Source organism: Malaclemys terrapin, chromosome 24, assembly GCF_027887155.1.
Source record: "Malaclemys terrapin pileata isolate rMalTer1 chromosome 24, rMalTer1.hap1, whole genome shotgun sequence".
NCBI classification, from domain to species: Eukaryota; Metazoa; Chordata; order Testudines; family Emydidae; genus Malaclemys; species Malaclemys terrapin.
This window is the reverse complement of record NC_071528.1, coordinates 15,918,146-15,936,486: the sequence shown is the minus strand read 5'-3', so window position 1 is coordinate 15,936,486 and position 18,341 is coordinate 15,918,146. Positions and strand designations below refer to the sequence as shown.

Sequence of the window (18,341 nt, the reverse complement as noted above, 5' to 3'; positions counted from 1 at the left end):
CTGTATTAAGATTTCAGTCCTAAACAATGTAATTTTAAAGTATAAAAAGCACATAGTGCTCTATGGAAAAATATGCATGTTACCAAGAAGTTGGTTTATGTAGTTCTGCTGCGTTCTGGTTGTGGACATCTTTCACAATTGGTGCCACACATAAGTGCACGCTACCAAACGGTAACTCTGCTTTATTAATGGTTATAGTGCCCATGTGCATCTGCATAGGACTGTTCATAGGCAAGGCCCTTCGTTTTCAGTTTTTATTTTGTTTAAAATTTTCTGGGAATTTACTGGTGTTTATTACAAAAATTTAAAAAACAGTTCAAAAAATCAACTTCACAGTTTCCTGGGTAAATATTGGGGGATAGGAGGAAAGGAAAAGAGCAACAAATAAAGAAAAGCATATTGAAAGTATAAGCAGTTTAATGCTGTGGTTTATTTCATGGACTGTACATCAACTGTACATGCGCATGCGTATATATATTTACCATGACATTGCCTTACTTTAAAAGACTGCCTTGCCTCTATACATAAACTAAAGTGCATCTACTTAATATATTAGATTTTCTTAACATAACAAGTATTTTTACATACTTGAGTGGTCCATAATTTTGGTCAAAATTGGTAAAAACCATGTAATAGCTTTTGTAAAAGTTTTTAGTAAAAAAAAGAAAAACAAAGGACCTTATTGATAGTGTGACCAGTATTGGACTTATCATGGGACCCGTCTCCAAAGGGGTGACAGTCTAAAGGCAAAAGTGGAAACACCCACTGGATAAAATAATCCTGGCCACAGAATAAGATGTGGGTGGGAGGTGAGTCTATTACAGAATGAATATTTTGTGGAATTGGGTGTATATTGTTGGCAACTTTTTTTTGAGGGGGTAAAATCCTTTAATCAAATGTCCTGTGACTAAACGTCCGCTTCTGAGTAGGCTCCGTTCTTCAATATGGCTAATACTGAGGTTTTGTTATACTCTGGCTAATTTTTGAAATGACTCCTTTATCGAGATTATTTTTCTCATTATGCCTGAAACTGATGGCTTGTTTCATTTTATTATTTGTGGTTTATATACTAAATCTACTTAGCTTGCTTCTGTATTAAAAGATATTGTCAGGACAGTCCTAGTTATGCATTTTTTTGCCCTTGTTACTGATTAATATCCCATATTACTAAAACTTGAAAACTTTTAAAATCTCATTTAATTTTCTCTGTTTAGGTTGCTTGTGTTCTGTGTATTTAAAAGTTTTACATAATGCCAATTGCTACAGTTTCTAAGTGCTCTGTTCCTGTCTTCCCTAGACTAGGGTGGTAATGTCCCAACTCAAAGGAACAAAAATTCTTCCATCCTCCCCAGAATGAATCCTCTGCCCACTTTTCACTGCTCAAGCTGCAGAATTCCTTCTCACTATATCACAAGGCTGCCTCCCAGGGTCTTCTCCATGCAGGCCTGGCTAAGTTCCCTCTAAGCCGCTCAGCTGCTTATTAAGCCCCATGCAGGGGCTCAGGGCTGCGGCGGGGCAGGGCACGCCAGCCCCAGCGCGGACCTGCCCCGGACTTGCCACGGCCAGCTGGGGAGAGGAGCCCCTTCCTCGGCCGAGCCCAGCCCCGCCGGAGCTGCTGGGGCCAGGGGAGAGGCGCCTCTCCCCTGTCCCCGAGCTGCTGCCGCAAGAGAGGGCTGGGGGGGAGTCCTCTCTCCCCACCACAGCCCCAGGGTAGCCTGCACCCCAAAGCCCTTATGCCCGGCGGTGTACTAGTAAGATGGCTCTGTGGTTTGGCAGACAGGACAGTATACTGTATTTGCAGGACCTGAATGAAGGAGCAAATTTAGGATTTCCAAACAGATGGAGCAAAGGGATTCAGCAAAGCTGTTACGGTTGGCAAGGAGTTGAGGAGTGACCAGTTTTTCCCAAGTGGTTCATGGACAGCCCTTGATGTACGAGTGGAGGCTGAGCGTTCTGCTTTCCTGCAGCTTTGCACTGCGATAATGTAGAGGATTTAGAGTGAGATGGCTTGGAAGTCTTGTCTGCAGCAGCTTCAGGTTCTGGGAAACCTGTTGCCAAGTAGTAAAAATTCTAGTGGCATATACATTGTTCTAAAGCATAAGATACATAGAGTGGAATTGACCAGACTCGTTGCCGGCCCAATCTAAACAAAACTTTTAGAAAGTAAATTCAATTTTAAAATGTTCGAGGCTTTAATCATCTTGGTTAGCAAAAATTTCTTGTTTTTATATTTTTACTTTGTCATTGTCTTAAGAAAATTAGGATGCTGATAAGAGGGGGTGAAAAAAATGCCTTGAGAGAGACATTTCCTACAGAGCTTCAAGTGAATGTTAGGAACCTGAAATAATTCAGTGAACTGGATGAATCCCCTTCCTGCATCTTTTCCCTTCATAGTGAAGTTTAAGCTCTATTTGTGAGCATGTTCCTTCTGGACGCATGCTGCATGATACACCAGGAGTAACTTATGCACTGTTTAGCAGTAGGTTCATAGGTTACTCTATTCATTTCTATCATTCCTGGTGTTTCAAAGATGGGGTAGAACTTAAAGGTTGGAAAAATAGTGCAGATTTAGGAGATCTGCTGCTGTCTGCCTCCCCCTATTACTAGCCTCTCTTTTGGGAGGTAGTTTCCAGTGCTTCTCCATTCCAGATATACTGTGTTTTGTCTAGTGTATGAAAATTGCATTTAAGGAAAAAACGACATTGCCCAAATGATGATTGGCTGGTGTATCCGTAGTGGTTAGGTTTATTTTTAGTGCATACAGAATCAGGCCTAGCTGAGATATTTTGATTCTGGCCTGGTGGTTTCTACATGTATTTTTCTGTTAACTTTTTATCTCCCTTAGACTCCTTTTCAGTCATCTGGACTGGATACAAGTAGGACAACTCGGCATCATGGTCTGGTGGACAGAGTGTATCGTGACAGAAACCGCCTTGGGTCACCGCACCGGCGTCCGCTGTCCGTAGATAAACACGGAAGGCAGATATCCTTTGGTTTATAGCATGGCATTAAAATGTTGCCTTCGTCAGCACTTTGTATTTAAAGTTTGGTTTACAAATTACTTTAAATAAACAAGCAGATAAATCCCAAGCATTGTAGAGCTTGAGTGTGGATTATAATGGGAGACGCCTGAGTTCCATTCTGGTTTTGCCACTGATTCATTTTGTGACTTTGGACATAAGAACATGCCGACTCAGATTAGAAGTCCACACAGTCTTGTATCCTGTCTCTGACAGTGAATTGTGTCAAAGGAAGGTGCAAAAAAACCCATAATGGACAACTGTCTTGCTTGCAGGGGATGTTTCTCTGAAATCTGGACAGTTAATATCGCCTGTTCTAAAGCATTATCCAGTGTAATGTAACTGGATAGTCTCCTTAGTGCTATATGGCTGTCCGATCTTTCACAAATCCTAATACAAAGAAGTGAAGTATCTCGGATTCCCCAGCTGTAACAAGGGGACAATAATACATACTTACCTCCCAGAGCTGTTGAGGCTTAGCTAGCGCCTTGAGATCCTTTAGTGAAAAATACAACAGAAGGGCAAAATGGCAGTGTTGGTGGGTCTGAATCTTGTTTCAAAACTGAGCAGAACCAGGACTGAATTTTTTGCAGGTGATTTCTTTCCGTTTCTAATACAGGCTGGCTCATATGAGTTCAGCATCTGCCAAGCACTATTTCTTACTGACTTTCATAAAACAGAATTAGCTTATTGCTGTTGACTAGCTTTAAAAATGCCAGTGCCAGGATGGTTATTGGAAATGAGGGTGATCCTGCCGTTACTCAAAAGTGACAACTGCTGGCCAGTTGAGTGGCATTATGTGGTCTTGTGGTCTCTCTCTCTCTCTCTCTCTTCAGAGGAAAGTTGTGATACAACCTATATACACGGAGGGAGTAGTATTAATATATGCCTGGTGGCGGAAGAGATGTGTAGGTGGAATAAACTATGTCTGAAGCAGTAGGTTGAATTGTGTCCTCCTAGCAAGGTGCCATATTTCATGACCCATCCCTACTTGTCTGAGAAGACTTCAGCCTGTGTGTGTGTGGTGGTGGGGAGCAGGGAGAGGGGGTCATTTTGTGTGTGGCTAGGGAAAACATAGGATTATATGGGAGGAGGTCAAGAAAAACGTTTGAGAAGGAGATGGAGAGTGATTACCCCTTCATTTGACTGTTCAGAATGACTCCCTCTATATCACTCCACTCTAGTAGGTATAAGCATTTTTTGTTTCTGTATTGTCAGACTTGAATTTTTAAGTAGGAATGCTCTTTCCTACAGCACATACAAAGCCACCATTAACATGCATATTTTGTTTGAAATATCATGCCAAAATCAGCATGACCTCCACAAGAAATGCTCTTCACTTTTCTCACTAGAGTGTATTGGCTCTGACCAAAGTAACTTAAATTATTCCTTGTTCAAAGCTTTCAAATGGGCCTGTTATCTAAACAAGAAGCTCCTGGTTTTCTCCCCCTTAACTAATTGAATCACGTGGACAGTTGTCCGTATGGCACTGTGTATCTGTCGCCTCCATCGGATACAAGCTGGAGAAGGTTAGTGGCGTAATTCCATGTGCGTTAGTCTCTGGTCTGAGGTCTTAGATCCTGTGACAACCCTTAGAAATGCAAGAAACATTTGTTTTTCCCTATGGCAGGTTACAGTACTCAGGGTAATCTGGATTGCCATGTTTGTTTGTTTTTTTTTACTGAATCTAGAACTTAATGTTTTTTTCAACTCTTTATGGATTCTTTTAAGAGACTATATTTTAAAGTAAAGTATGCCACTGCATACTTAGATTTTGGGATGTAAAGTTGCCCAGGCTTGCGTCTATAGAGGGGTAAGATGCTCAGAATTACTGAGTTAGAAAATCTTAGTTTTTTACCACTACACTGGAAGTGGGGCTGGTCTTTCTTCACAAGCAGTCAGTGAGCAAGGAATGTGTAGTCATCTGTCCCCACCATCATGCCCCTTGCATCTGACAGCTGAAGTGCTTATGTGGTGTGTTGTGCTTACCAGTTTGAGGACACTACATCATGCAAGAGTGGCATGGTTTGAGTAGAGGACTGGGATCCTGGGACTCCCACAGTTTAATGCTGGCTCTAAGACAGGCTACTTTCGTCAGTTTCCATTGCTGTAAAATGTGGGTAATATCTTCCTCACAGAGATGCTGTGAAGCTTAAGCAATGTTTATAAATTGCTCTAAACTACAAAAGTGCTGCTGCTTATTATTTGATGAGACCATACACTGGCCCAACGATACCAGCGAGAGTACACCCCAGATGGTTTTCTATCTATAGTGATTCATTTGTTAGTCTTTGATGTTCCTCCTCTGTTGTGTTGTTGAAACAATTGCTCTATAAGCCTGTAATAAATTCATTTCTCTAAAGTTATCTGACCATTTCACAGCGAAATCTTGCCCAGCATAATCCCAGTGTAATATTTTACAATTATGAAGTGGTATTTCAGGTTTCTTTTAATTTGCTGAATTTCCCATGTGACTAATGGGATTATTATCCTCATAAGCATTCTTAGTTTAAAAAGCTAACAGGTTTCTTTGCTTTCTTGCCAGGACCAATTCAGATTCTGCCTTGCATCAAAGTACAATGACCCCAACTCAACAAGAGTCCTTTTCAGGAGGGTCACAAGACATGCAGCAAAAAAGAGGTAAACTCTTTGGGGGCGGGTGGGATGGGGGAGGGGGAAATTGAAAATTCATTTCAGAACTTGAAATCGTTAAAAAATGTTTTCCCCATATAAATGGGACTGTAGGAGTTATCGACATGTGGTTGGTGCTGGAGAAAAGAGCCTCAATGACAGTTCTGGAGACTGATGTCCAAAATAAGTAGAGCATTATCAGCGATAGAGCAGGCTTCTCATACACTCTATCCTGCCATTTTACTTCAGCCTTGTTTGGCATGGCCCATCTTCAAGAGTAAGAAGGTAGTTTAGATTTCCTGGTCCATGCAGTCCATGATTTCTATGCTGGCACTACTTTCGGGGCTTCCAGCTAGTTCCAGTTTGTAGTGATGGTTTGCATTATGGACATGTTTTAGAACTGGACTGAGATCACAATGTTATTTCACATTGATCAATCATTTGGTGGCAACAAGTTTTTGGGTATGAGAGGTCACAGCGAGAGCTCTTTTCACAAAGAGAATATATTCCAGATGATTTTAACCAAGATTTAATAGCCCCTGGTATCAATAGTACTGGTAACTCTGTTGGGGAAAATTGCTGTAATTGGCAAGATTTCTTTTGGGCATTTTGTTTAGTTTGTTACTTGTTGATGATGACTGGCTTGTGACAAACATTCCAAGTTGGCAGTCTCATAAAATATTAAAACAAGTGGCAAAACAAAATCAAATTCTTGAAATGAATTCTGGTTTCAGAATCTTAGGACTGCTACGTTTCCTTTCCAGTAAATTAATCCAACAGCTCTCAAGGACTTTCCTCCAGAGACCAACCTTATGTCAAAATATAAAACTTCCAGCATTCAGATTGAAAAACACATGATGGTTAATGCTGATTGTTTAATGTGCAAGCTCTCAACTCTAAATATTACCTAGGTTCAGATAGTCTGATTCTCCCTTTGGGCATGTGTTGGGGATCAGGAGAATAGTAAAACTACCCAGGCCTTTTGTTAAATATTTAGAGGTGGCTTTGATAACTTTCACTTTCCATTTTTAAAATTAGCCATTGTAAGCTACTTGTGCAAAATTTATCAAATAGCTATGATGGAGATGCAATTCAAATATGGCACCATAGAGGGATCTTCTCCCGTTCTTATGGGTAGCAAATAATCAATGTCTTATACCTCAGGACCAATGTTTAGAAATAATGGGTTGGTGTTCTTAATGTCACTACTGATCGGTTGCAGTAACCATTAAGCATCACTGATGATTTTTGGTGCCCTCTGCTGGTTATTCCTTCTATTATCAGTTCTCAAATATATTGAAGGCCCTTTAATCTATGCAGTGAGATTTACAGATGCATCTAAAATGACTGTTTTAGTCCTTGAAGAAATACACAGTAATACTGAAATATATAACAGTGAAGTACACACATTCTCCATGGTAACTCCTATTATGTATTCTTTACACCACTGTTAGTGAGCAGTAAAACATGCAATATAAATAACCTTTTATATAGTACTGCAAACTTATACAGTGATTTCCAAACGTAGGCTCTGGTCCCGCAATCAGAGGCATGCATGTGGGCCTTTGTGCCCGCATGGAACCTAATTGGGTTGTAAAGTCTGCATGGATGCATTTATTGGATTGGGGCCATAGTGTAATATGTCATAGCCTGGAAAGGCTTCTGCAGATGGAAATCTGCTGTGTATGGATGTTCTGTCTATGTCGCTATGCAGCCTTGTTGCTTGCACGATGAAATTGTTCCCAACTTTGAACCCATAAATGTCCTGGACCACAGAAATAGTATCAATTCAGTTTCTCATATCCCAGTGGAAATGTCTAGGTGTTGCCCCAATGGGGCAACATTGGTAACTCTCTAGAAGCATTTAAGTCTTGCATATCACTTACTTAAAATAGAGCAGATAGAAAAATAGGATAGTCTCAAAGGGGAAACTACAGGTCCCAGCATGCAGTGCTCCATCTAGATTTGAGCAGTCTAAATCAGATTTGGAGTAACCCTTTCAAAGGCATATAGGGTACGTCTTCACTGGGCTCTTACTTAGGTCTTGCCCCTAACATCCCTCTCCCCTCCACATACAACAACTCGCTCGCCCAGGCTTGATGCTTTTAAACTCTTGCCTAGCTGGCCCAACTGGGGTTATAGAGCCTGGGTACAGCTTTCACTCAGACTGGTAACCTGCCCTCTGTACAATAAGGACACACGCTAAATCATTCAAGTGCTGATAGTCTTCTAGTACCTTCCCACAGTTCCTCCTGTGTGTCACTAAGGTCACACAAGTTCTCTCACAATTAATTGGGAAAGAATCACTGGGAAAAACCCCACTATGTCACCACAGCTGGGGTTGGTCAGCTGACTCGCGGTCATGGGGCTCCACTTGCAAGGTTGGAGGGTCCCCAAGCTTGGGCTCCAGCCCATTGCCTGAATGTCTACACAGCAATTTTTCAAGCCTGAGTCCACTGACCCAGGCCAGCCATGGTTTTTTTTAATCCCTGTGTAGACATAGCCATAGAGTGCTTTAGCTTACTGCAGCACCAAGAGCCATGGGATATGCCCCCAGAAGTCCAAATGATACACACATGTGAATGCAGCACCAATGAGGTACAGTAACTTGGTAAGGGCTTTGCCATAGGGCTGCTCACACCAGGGCTAGTCTGCTAATCACCCAAGTTAACTCTGCAGTGAACACATTTCAAAAACGACTTAGGTATTTATCCAAGCCTTACTAAAAGTCAGTGGGACTTAGGCTAAAAGTCACTTACATGCTTTTGAAAGTTTTCTTGGTCCTCAATGGAAAAACAAATAGCTGCTTAGAAAGCTGATGAGCTACACTTGGGGTGAAATGCTTTTTTTAAATTGATCTGGATATAGTTTTATTCTGAAATAGACATCTTATTTATCAGTTGAGAATAGGAATTGTTATTTAGGGTTAAGAATTACCACAATTTTTCCTGACTGAAAAATATTGTTTTTGCAGGATTTAGCAGATTTATAATATTGGGATGTGCTAACTTTTATTCTGTTTTCTAGTCTTATTATTGACTGTCCCTGGAATGGAGGAAAGCACATCTGAAACAGACAAAGCCCTCTCTAAACAAGCATGGGACACTAAAAAGGTAGAAATGCCAAATCTTTTTAAGGTTCAAAAGTTCTAGTCCAGACAATTTATTTTGTAAATATGTTTAGGTAAACATTTTGAATAATATCAAAGAGGTAGCCGTGTTAGTCTGGATCTGTAAAATCAGCAGAGAGTCCTGTGGCACCTTATAGACTAACAGACGTATAGGAGCATGAGCTTTCGTGGGTGAATACCCATGTGGCATGCATCCGACGAAGTGGGTATTCACCCACGAAAGCTCATGCTCCTATACATCTGTTAGTCTATAAGGTGCCACAGGACTCTTTGCTGATTTTGAATAATGTTGAATTGAAATGAACTTTGCTTGCTCAGACTTGAGTTGAAGTTCTGTATTCTGCAACAAACCACCTAAAGTGAGACCAGGGAGCAGTATATCTATCTCTGTGCCTATTGCTATCAACTATCTCGGGGGAAACTGTATGCTAAACTTGAGTCTTGGAAGACTTTTCAAATGCAGAATGTCACTTTAATGAAATAAAATGCACTCTACCCCTACTTGTATCTCTGCTTTTATTTCTACCACTCACCATTCTGCCTCTTCTCTCTCTCCTAGTTTACATTTTTTCTGTGAATTTGTCTCATTGGCATTTCTCAAGGCAACTTCAGCACCCAAAACAGTTATCAGATTTTTGTTTGTAAAACAAATGGTAAATATTCAGGACTTCAGTTATTTTGCTCCTATAGAGCTGCTATTGTCTTCATATTTTCTCCCATTATCTTGGTTACTAGATAGAAGTAGCAATGGTAGCATTTGCTTTTGAGATCTGAATATCTTTTTAATACTTACATAAATCTGGATGTTTAAACAGGTCCGATTATTGAATATTAATAAACTTTTGATTTTTAAAAAATATATTAAAGAACCAATTGGGAAAGGATGTTTGGTTCATGAAGTTCTTCAAAACCAAGGCTGAATTAATGATTTTCTTGAGCTGTTCTCTGTGTTAAAGTATTTTCAAAGTCTAACTGTGACTTCTCAGCATGGCAGCTTTCCCTTTTCTACGGTCTCCCTGCTCACCTTGGCAATTACGTGTTTTAACAGTCAGCCCCTAGCAAATGTAACCTTTTTAAAAAAAGTATGCATATTTTATAAAAAGGTGTGCATTTGTTAATCAAGTTCCCTGTATTACATGCAGATTTTTATTTATATGAGTAGCTAATTCTGCTTTATGATCATACAAAGTGACTGCTGCCATTCGATGGGATTTTCATATGGGAAGCCTTTTCATATGAAAGTGACATTGTTGGGAGGACTGTAAGGTTCTCTTTCTGTGGATTACCACTGTATTATTCATGTCCATAAAGTGTCTAGGAGGCAGTTTTCTCTGAGCTAGTGGAACTCACTAAGATAGAAGTAGGACTTGTATTCTGGATGTACTATGGATGCCAGACTGTCTGGTTTATGACAATTGGGTGCATAGTCTTATACCTCATCTGAGAGCTTTTACTTTCTAACAGCTGTTCTTTTAGCACAAAGATTTGCTAGCAAAGGCAGTAATTAAAACATTTCATACTATGATGTCTTATCAGGAAGGCTGCAATCCTGTTTTGGTAGAATGTACCCTGCAATTTTTCAGGCAGCTTTTCAGGAAAACAAAATGTGACATGGACCAGGAGAAGTCAGAAATATCAAAATGAAAATACTTGATGTAACAAACATTGGGGATCAGAGTTTATATCCTGAGCTGGGAGATATGGGGAGCAAGTACTTCTGTGTAGCCCTCTTGCAGCCTCATGGAGCCGTGTTAGAGAGCTTTGCGTTTTTCCCCTCCATTGGTATGAAAGTTGCTATGCCATGGAGCTTTTGGTGTGTGGCACTGTGAGGTGGGAGATCATAAGGGCTTAGATAACCTATTAAAGTTTTATTAATATACCTGTCTTGTACTTTCCAAGGTTTTTTCTAAAGCTCTACTTGCTTTTCTGTCACTCAATTAGCGTCTTTGTGATGGTTTGTAGATTTCCATTTATTTAACATCGACACCCCCCACGTAGAGCGAGTGGCTTAGATTTAGTAAGAAAAATGACGTGGCCGATGTTTGCATGCTGACTGAAGCAGGAGATGTTTTACCCTTGCTCCATCTTCATTTTGTTTAGTTTATCATTGGAACTTTGAAGCTTAGCTGGTTTTAAGTCCATGCTGAGATCAGTTTTTGGTGTGGCACCAAACACCCATTTTGAGCAAGAAGAGGCTTTTAAGAGCATATGAGAAACTGCTCTCCTTAGGTTGTTTCATTTAGTACGTTTCCTATCTTTTTAAACAAATTATTTCCTAAATGTTGTTTTGCACATGTCTGCCTTTCACAGTGTCTTTCTGTTCTATTTTAGACAGGGTCATCGAGGCCTAAATCATGTGAAGTTCCAGGAATCAAGTAAGTTTGGGAGTGGGGTATATGGTTTTGTAGGGCTGCATGTAGAAAGTTCACTGCCTGTACCTAAGCTTCCTGTTCCACAAGCTCTATTGATTAAGGTTCCCTCTATATTGACAATGAAACAATGTTAGCCAGGCTACCTTTAAACCCTGAAAATGTGGTGAATGCTAACGTTCCTTGAAAAATGGTTTGCTTGGCCATGATAACCCAGATGATGAAACCATTTAAAAAAATGTTCTAGATTCAGTCTCTAACTAATTATACAGAGTACATGTGATTAAAACAGGAGACTGAGAGTCAAGAATTCTGAGTTTGATTCCCAGTTTGGCATGTTTTGTGTGAACCTGGACAAATCATTTTATCTCTCTGTGCCTGATTCACAGTCTGTAAAACTGGGGGCTATTGTCAATTAATGTTTTGTAAAAAGCATTGAGATAATCAGGAAAGCACATTACACACTGTGAAAGTCCGCTGGCTTTTTTGAGTTCTCTAGATATGCTCTAGAATGCATAATTCTGGAGTAGATACACGAAGAGCCAGAGAGGTTGCCCGAGTCTCCTGTTGATTTCCTTAAGTGATGCATTTTTGGGGGTGCCTCTAGCAAATCCTGACAAATGAACTCTTTCACAGAGGGGACTTTTTTTTTTTAAGGACACATTATTGGCTAAATACTTCTCAGAACCTCCCTACAAAGTGGATTCAGTGCACAAATCTAGGCATAACTCAAAACTAATACAACTTTGCAGTTATCTTTGATGTGTGTCTTTGTCAGCAAACTTTTATCAGGTGCAGAAGCATGTGAGTGTACAAAAAATGTTTCTAAATGACTAAGACACAGGAGACTGCATGTTTCTGTGAGATACCTTATGCATACCTCAAGTAGAGTTAGTCACTGAGACGTAGGCTTTATAAGCACCCAAGGGATCATAATCACCCTGAAATGCACAAAGTGTAGTTCCCTCTTCTAAATACACCTCTACCCCGATATAATGCGACCCGATATAACACAAATTCGGATATAACGCGGTAAAGCAGTGCTCCAGGTGGGCGGGCTGCCCGCTTGGGCAGATCAAAGCAAGTTCGATATAATGCGGTTTCACCTAGAACACGGTAAGATTTTTTTGGCTCCCGAGGACAGCGTTATATCGAGGTAGAGGTGTAATATGAAAACAACTGCAACCCCACTGAAAATATTGCCGTGTGACAACCATAGGTAAATGTTGAAACTTTATAACGGTGACCAGTCTAAATATTTTATATGTATATTTTTTACATAGCTTTGTGCATGACAGCTTCAGAGGAACTTTCTTTTTGTATATCATGTGGGAAGTGTGTATGTAGACTAAAATCTCAACTGACTTTTATTACTGTATTTTTTTTTTTTTTTTTTTAAATTTAGCATCTTTCCATCAGCTGACCAGGAAAACACTACAACACTGATTCCGGCTGCACATAACACAGGTGGCTCTCTGCCAGACCTGACAAACATCCATTTCCCTTCTCCTCTCCCAACACCACTAGATCCTGAGGAATCCACGTTCCCATCCCTGAGTAGCTCCAATAGCACTGGAAATCTTGCAGCCAACTTGACTCACTTGGGCATCAGCACTGCCAGTCAGGGTAAGAACATAGTCAAAGGGCTAATTTATAGATTCTGTCAGTAAGAAGTCACTTTCTATCCCTCAACAGTTGTGTAGCATTGGTGAACATTACTAAACAGCTGCTGTATTTCATCTCAAAGTCGGCTTCGTTGGTGGTTGAAATGATTTCTGTGTATGCAACTTGTATAAATTTTTTTTGGGATATAGAAATGTAAATCATCATAATTAACTATATTTTGCGTATACATACTGTGATATTCTTCCATCTTTCATTCTTGGCACACATGCATTATTCTGGTTTTATTTTGTATGAGTCTTCCCAGGGTAAGATGCAGTGTCCGCATCTTGGCAGTAAATCAACTCATTTTATGGAGCACCAGCCAGAGTGCACCCACATAGGGAAACCACTGCAGCAAACTTCTTGATTTCTTGTTTCCATTCCTTCTGTCCTCTTTTTGTTGTGGTGACTCTCTTGAGAGATTGTATCGTTCCTTTACCTGAACCTAATGTGGACTGTTAGGCAACTGAATTAGTATATAAGCCTCCTAAAATATGTTCTAGTCAGGATTATTTGTAAGCCTGACTGTTTCATAGCACAAACTGCATTTTTGAAGAGATCCTAAATACACCCACCTACGTAAGACTTTCAGGAATAAACTTACAACCATCTGGACCACATTGCCTTAATGTTGTATCCTACTCGCTCTTTGTTTTGTTGTCGTCTTGGATTGTAAGCTCTTCAGGGCAAGGACTCTTGTGTTTGTACACCTCTTAGCACAATAGGCCTTGATGCTGGTTGGAGCCTCAGGGCTTGCTGCAATACAAATAATACATAATTAAAAATCACATTATCAACCCTGCTAGAAAACTGTCAGTAGACCAGCACAAATACTGTATTTTCAGGACCAGTAAGCTTTTCCAGACAAATAGCCTGAGCCAGTGATCAGAAAGAAAAAAGAATCAATCTCTGACTTGGGTTATTTTATTTTATTTAGAAATAACTCATGTTGCCTGAGCAAGCAGGCGCCTTATATCACTGAAAACACCATTAGCAAAGAAATTGCATTTTATAAAGCACCAGCCCAGAGGGCCACTGAATGAGTGCTGCCAGTATTCATTTCCTTATAGAAGCTGTCTTGGTTATACTGCACTCTTCCTTCCCTTTCTTGTGTAGCTTGCCTCTGTTGCTGGGCCCGATTACTTTGTATACACTGTACATCGGGTGCAAAAGAAGCAAAGAAACGGGAAAGATAATGGGAAGGGAGAGAGACTGACAACAGACTAAGAGACGAAGGACAGAAGGGAGGAGAAGAAAGAAGGTGGTGTTGGGGCATGTGGCATGGGAGTTGGGATAAACATTCTTCTTGTATGGTAGCCATCAGTGATCAGCACAGAACGTGGTTCTTCAGGCTGCTGCAGACCAGGACTGGGCATTGTAGCAGAAAAACCTGCAGAAGAGGGAGCCTGCTAATTCAGCCTGCTTAGATCACAAGACCTTGAAGTTATAGGATCCGAGGACCCCTCGGAAGAGGGTTTCTAAGTGTTACCATAAAGGCGCTCTTTTTCTTCTGAGGTTATACTTATTAGGGGGATAGATGTGAGGGGGGTTAATAGTTTGTCTGACCATCAAATAATTACAAGCAACTTTTGTTTGCTAGTCAAATGGAGTCGTGCCATTGTATCTTGCAAGAGAAGTGTACTTCCTTCGGCAAAGCACCCCAGCAAGCTTTTTTAAAAAGTACTCACTGCAGAGCATCCTGAGAAACTAGAATGATTCTAATCAGGTGGACACATAACCAATGACAGTAATTTAAAGAATGTCACAAGAATACCGTTAGAAATATTTTTATTCACTGATGTGCCGAACAGTCCTTTTTTATTAATTTCATCCACTTATTTTTAGTTACAATTTTCCAAATGAAAATATAAAACACTCTCTTTTTTTAATCAAGCCTTTCCCAGGAGCTATTTCCCATTGTATATGTTGAGATATGCTTTTTCTGAACACTTACACCTCCTCCAAAGTACAAGGGTAAGGGGAGAGAAAGCACCTTTTTGGATTTCTTATAAGAGCTAGTTGGAAATATTTACACACAACATTTTCATCAGAACTTGATGATTCATCAAAATCTAAGCATTTTGCGGGGCTGTGTTGATATCAATTAGTTTTCACTGGAAACCTCCTGCCAGCTCACCTGCCCAGCTCCTCAGCAGCCCCCCCTAGCGGCTGACAGGGTGCTGGGAGCCCGGGGATTTGGGGTTCTCACATGTCAAGCAGCCCAGCCTTCCAGGGTCTCTTGCTCCAGGACAACCCACCAGGCTGACTGCTTAAGGGTTGAGATTCCCAGAGAACAGTAATTCTGTTTCATGGAGGATTTTGACATTTTTGATGTTTTGTTTCAAATTGCTATGAAACCAAATTTCTAAATCCTCAGTGAAATGGAATTGCCATTCTCTGCCCAGCTCTGGTTCTCATGGCTTTCTTGAAAGTCAGTGTCTCCAGATGCTTGTTTTCGCTGCTCCTCTAAATTCCCTCCAGCTTGTCAGTAGCTCGCTGATGTTGAAATGCACAAAAACTAACATGTTGTTCAGGAAGCAGACTCAGAGCTGTATTGAATGGATTGTCCTGTCCTTGTTCCATAACATAATAGCTAAAATTAAGTTCAGTTGCTTTGGCGTGAAGATGGAAACTGTGCATGAAAGGCTCTGGCAATCTCTGTAGTGTTGCTTCTTGCATCAGCCTCCAGTGGGTACAGAGAGCACTTTGTCATAATTAAGAATTGAAATCACCTTTTGCATTAGCTACATAGTGTTTCTGTGAGTGCTGCCTTTATCCCAGCTTTTCAAGGATGAGCTGAAGCTAATAGGCAATACTAGTCAGAGTGAATGCAGAACCTTGACGGATGTTACCTGTTGAGATTGGTTGCTTTTGTGGGGAATTCATATTTAATGCAGTTAAATTTATTGTAATGAAAACTACTTGTGTGTCCTGTTCATCTACACATGTGAACAAATCTGTTACACTTAAAATGAATCTGGTCTTGCTTTGCTTGCCAGTAAACCATTTATCTCCTTTCAAATGCAGCTGGAATAGGGCTGGTGAATACAGTGGGCAGAAGCATTGTTCAGGATTCAGTGGCAGGACAACGAGGCGAGGAAAAATATCTGTTAAATGTACTATCCTGTTGTATAGAACACTGGGAGGGGGGAAGGGCAGAACTAGAGCACACGACTCAGGGCTTGTCTACGCTTAACACTTCAGCAGCACAGATGCACCGCTGTAGCGCTTCAGTGTAGACACTACCTACAACACAGAGATCCACCTCTCCGTGAGACGGTAGCTAGAATTCTTCCGTAGATGTAGCGCTGTCTACGCGGGGACTTGGGTCGGCTTAACAAAACCCCTCAGGAGTGTGGATTTTTCATACCTCCTGATAGATGTAGTTAAAGTGACCTAATTTTCTAGTGTAAACCAGGCCTGAGTAACTTGTTTCCTTGTCTTTCTGCTCCAAGTTTCTGCAACTCGGATACACCATCTGGAGCTGTTGGGTTGTTCAATCTTGTCACATGAATGAGAGCCATAAGCACCAATCAAACTGTGGCAAGAGTTTTGGTGTCAGATTCTGTGTTGTCCTTGTCTCTCACTGATCCCTCAGTCATGACTACTCACAGAAACATGGGCTTGCTCCTTCACTGCAGAAAGAGTTGGTAAATTACAGCAACTTGGCAGTCTTTCATCATAAGGTTGCTTGCTTTATCTTCAGTCATGAGAGCTTCAAGAATGAGAAAGTATCTCATTTAATAACAGCATTTCTTGTGGGTGGAAGGGAGCAGGAGATGGCAGGGTTGGGATTGCCAGTTTGTATTTTCAGTGCTGCCATTTTCTTGCTCACTGACTTTGGGAAAGTCGTTTAATCTCTGTGCATTCAACTTACTCAACTGTAAAGTGGGCATATGAATATCTGTGCCAGAGGCATGTTGTGAGGGTTAGTTAACGAAGTGCCCCTGATGAAAAGTGCTGATGCCATGCAAACTATGTAGGGGTAGGAATATCCTTAGTAACTGTTTGTAGAGTGTTCTGTGCTGACCATTGAAACCTCCCTCATCTATAAATCTGACCTCTTATCCCAGTAACAAAAGAAAAACTCCCCCACAATGCAACCATTCATCACCGATTCATCAAACAGGTACTTTCTGCCTAGGTGCTTTGTATGGCTCTCCTCAGTGTAGTATCTGAACGCCTGAGATTGTTTATGGATGTGGGCCCCCTACATGGTTCCCAGAGTCTGTGTAAGGCTTAAAAAATGTCGGTACAGCACTTGAGATCTGTGAATGAAAGGTGTCACAGCACGGTAAGTATTCATAAGTAGGATTGCCTGCAGCCAAAGGGAGTCCATTTGGCATGGAACAATGGTATCCACAATGCAGGGTCTTGAAAGTGTCTGATATTAGTAGGGGAAATAAGAAGTGGCTCAGGACTATGAGATAAACACAGATAACAGCCTTCCCCATCATTCCAGGAAACGGAATTATGGCCCTGCTCGTATTATTTTTTTATAAAATGACCTGACTTTATTTGCCCATGGAAGTTTCCAGTGGACCTCATGGGCTTTGGGATAGGTTGGTGGTTCTGATTTTCAGTCTGTGGGCCACTTTGTTAGAAAGGGATCTTCTTGCAGACCCCCTTCCTGTTCCCTTTATCACAAACTGCACTGCCCAGTTCTTAAAATGTTTCAGTCTATGAAGCATCAAGAAAGGCTCTGCGTGCCAGTTTGACAACCACTGGGCTAATTGAATGGCAGTATCTAGTTATACATTAACAGGAGTGATCAGCAGAGATGCTTGCAACAATCTTCTCTCCATCATGGCATTTTCACTGTCACAAAATACATTACAGATTTACTAAGAATTTCAGCCTGATGCTGCGTTCAGCATTGAATACTGGCCTAGCCATATTGAACACTTTATAGTAAAGTTTTGTAAAATTCAGCCATTTATTCATCATAATTTTAATTCATATAAACGAATTTGTTAAATGTAAATAAGTATCACCACAGTTCCTGCGTAAACTGGTTTCTTCCTTTAATGGCAGGAATGACAACGACGCAAGCCTCATCCCGGCAGCCAGCTGTCAGTCCCCTCTCACTGAATGCAGACTCCAGACGACCACAGTCCCAACAGATGTCTCCTACACTCTCACCTCTGTCACCAATTACTCAGGTAGGAAGCTGCTTGGAGATCTGGAGAAGCACATTTGTAAGAACAACAAACCTTGTTCCACTTTGTAAAGTTTTAGATCATAGCTGTCTGTTTCTAACTTAATTCACATAGGGAAATGTTCGCTGCAAGGTTGATAAACCTGTAGTCGCATAATTAATTCCATAATTTTCTCCTTTTGGGTAAAGTTAGTGTCATTATGTTCCTTTTTATAAATAAATGCTTTGGGGCTGTTTTTAAATCAAAGCCAGCAGCCAGATCTGAGCAATTCTACCGAGATAAATTCATGTATGCTGTCAAACAGTGGAGAAGACAGTTTAAGGAAACAGATTTCACTTTGTCTTCCAAGGCCTTGGAAGCACTGAGG

The 18,341-nt window shown here is 40.8% G+C and overlaps 1 protein-coding gene across 3 annotated transcripts in view; it reads left to right on the top strand.

The window, feature by feature from the left end:
- Nucleotides 1-18,341, top strand: part of CRTC1 (CREB regulated transcription coactivator 1) — a 62,282-nt gene that overhangs the window by 25,785 nt on the left and 18,156 nt on the right. For all 3 annotated transcript variants that reach the window (XR_008443209.1, XM_054013334.1, XM_054013333.1), the window contains exons 3-9: nt 2,846-2,983; nt 4,488-4,549; nt 5,566-5,660; nt 8,679-8,764; nt 11,113-11,156; nt 12,556-12,776; nt 17,850-17,977. Coding sequence is in view for 2 of the 3 variants with exons in the window: in XM_054013334.1 (XP_053869309.1) it covers nt 2,846-2,983; nt 4,488-4,549; nt 5,566-5,660; nt 8,679-8,764; nt 11,113-11,156; nt 12,556-12,776; nt 17,850-17,977 (774 nt within the window). In the remaining variant the exon portion in view is untranslated. The remainder of the gene's footprint in view (nt 1-2,845; nt 2,984-4,487; nt 4,550-5,565; nt 5,661-8,678; nt 8,765-11,112; nt 11,157-12,555; nt 12,777-17,849; nt 17,978-18,341) is intronic.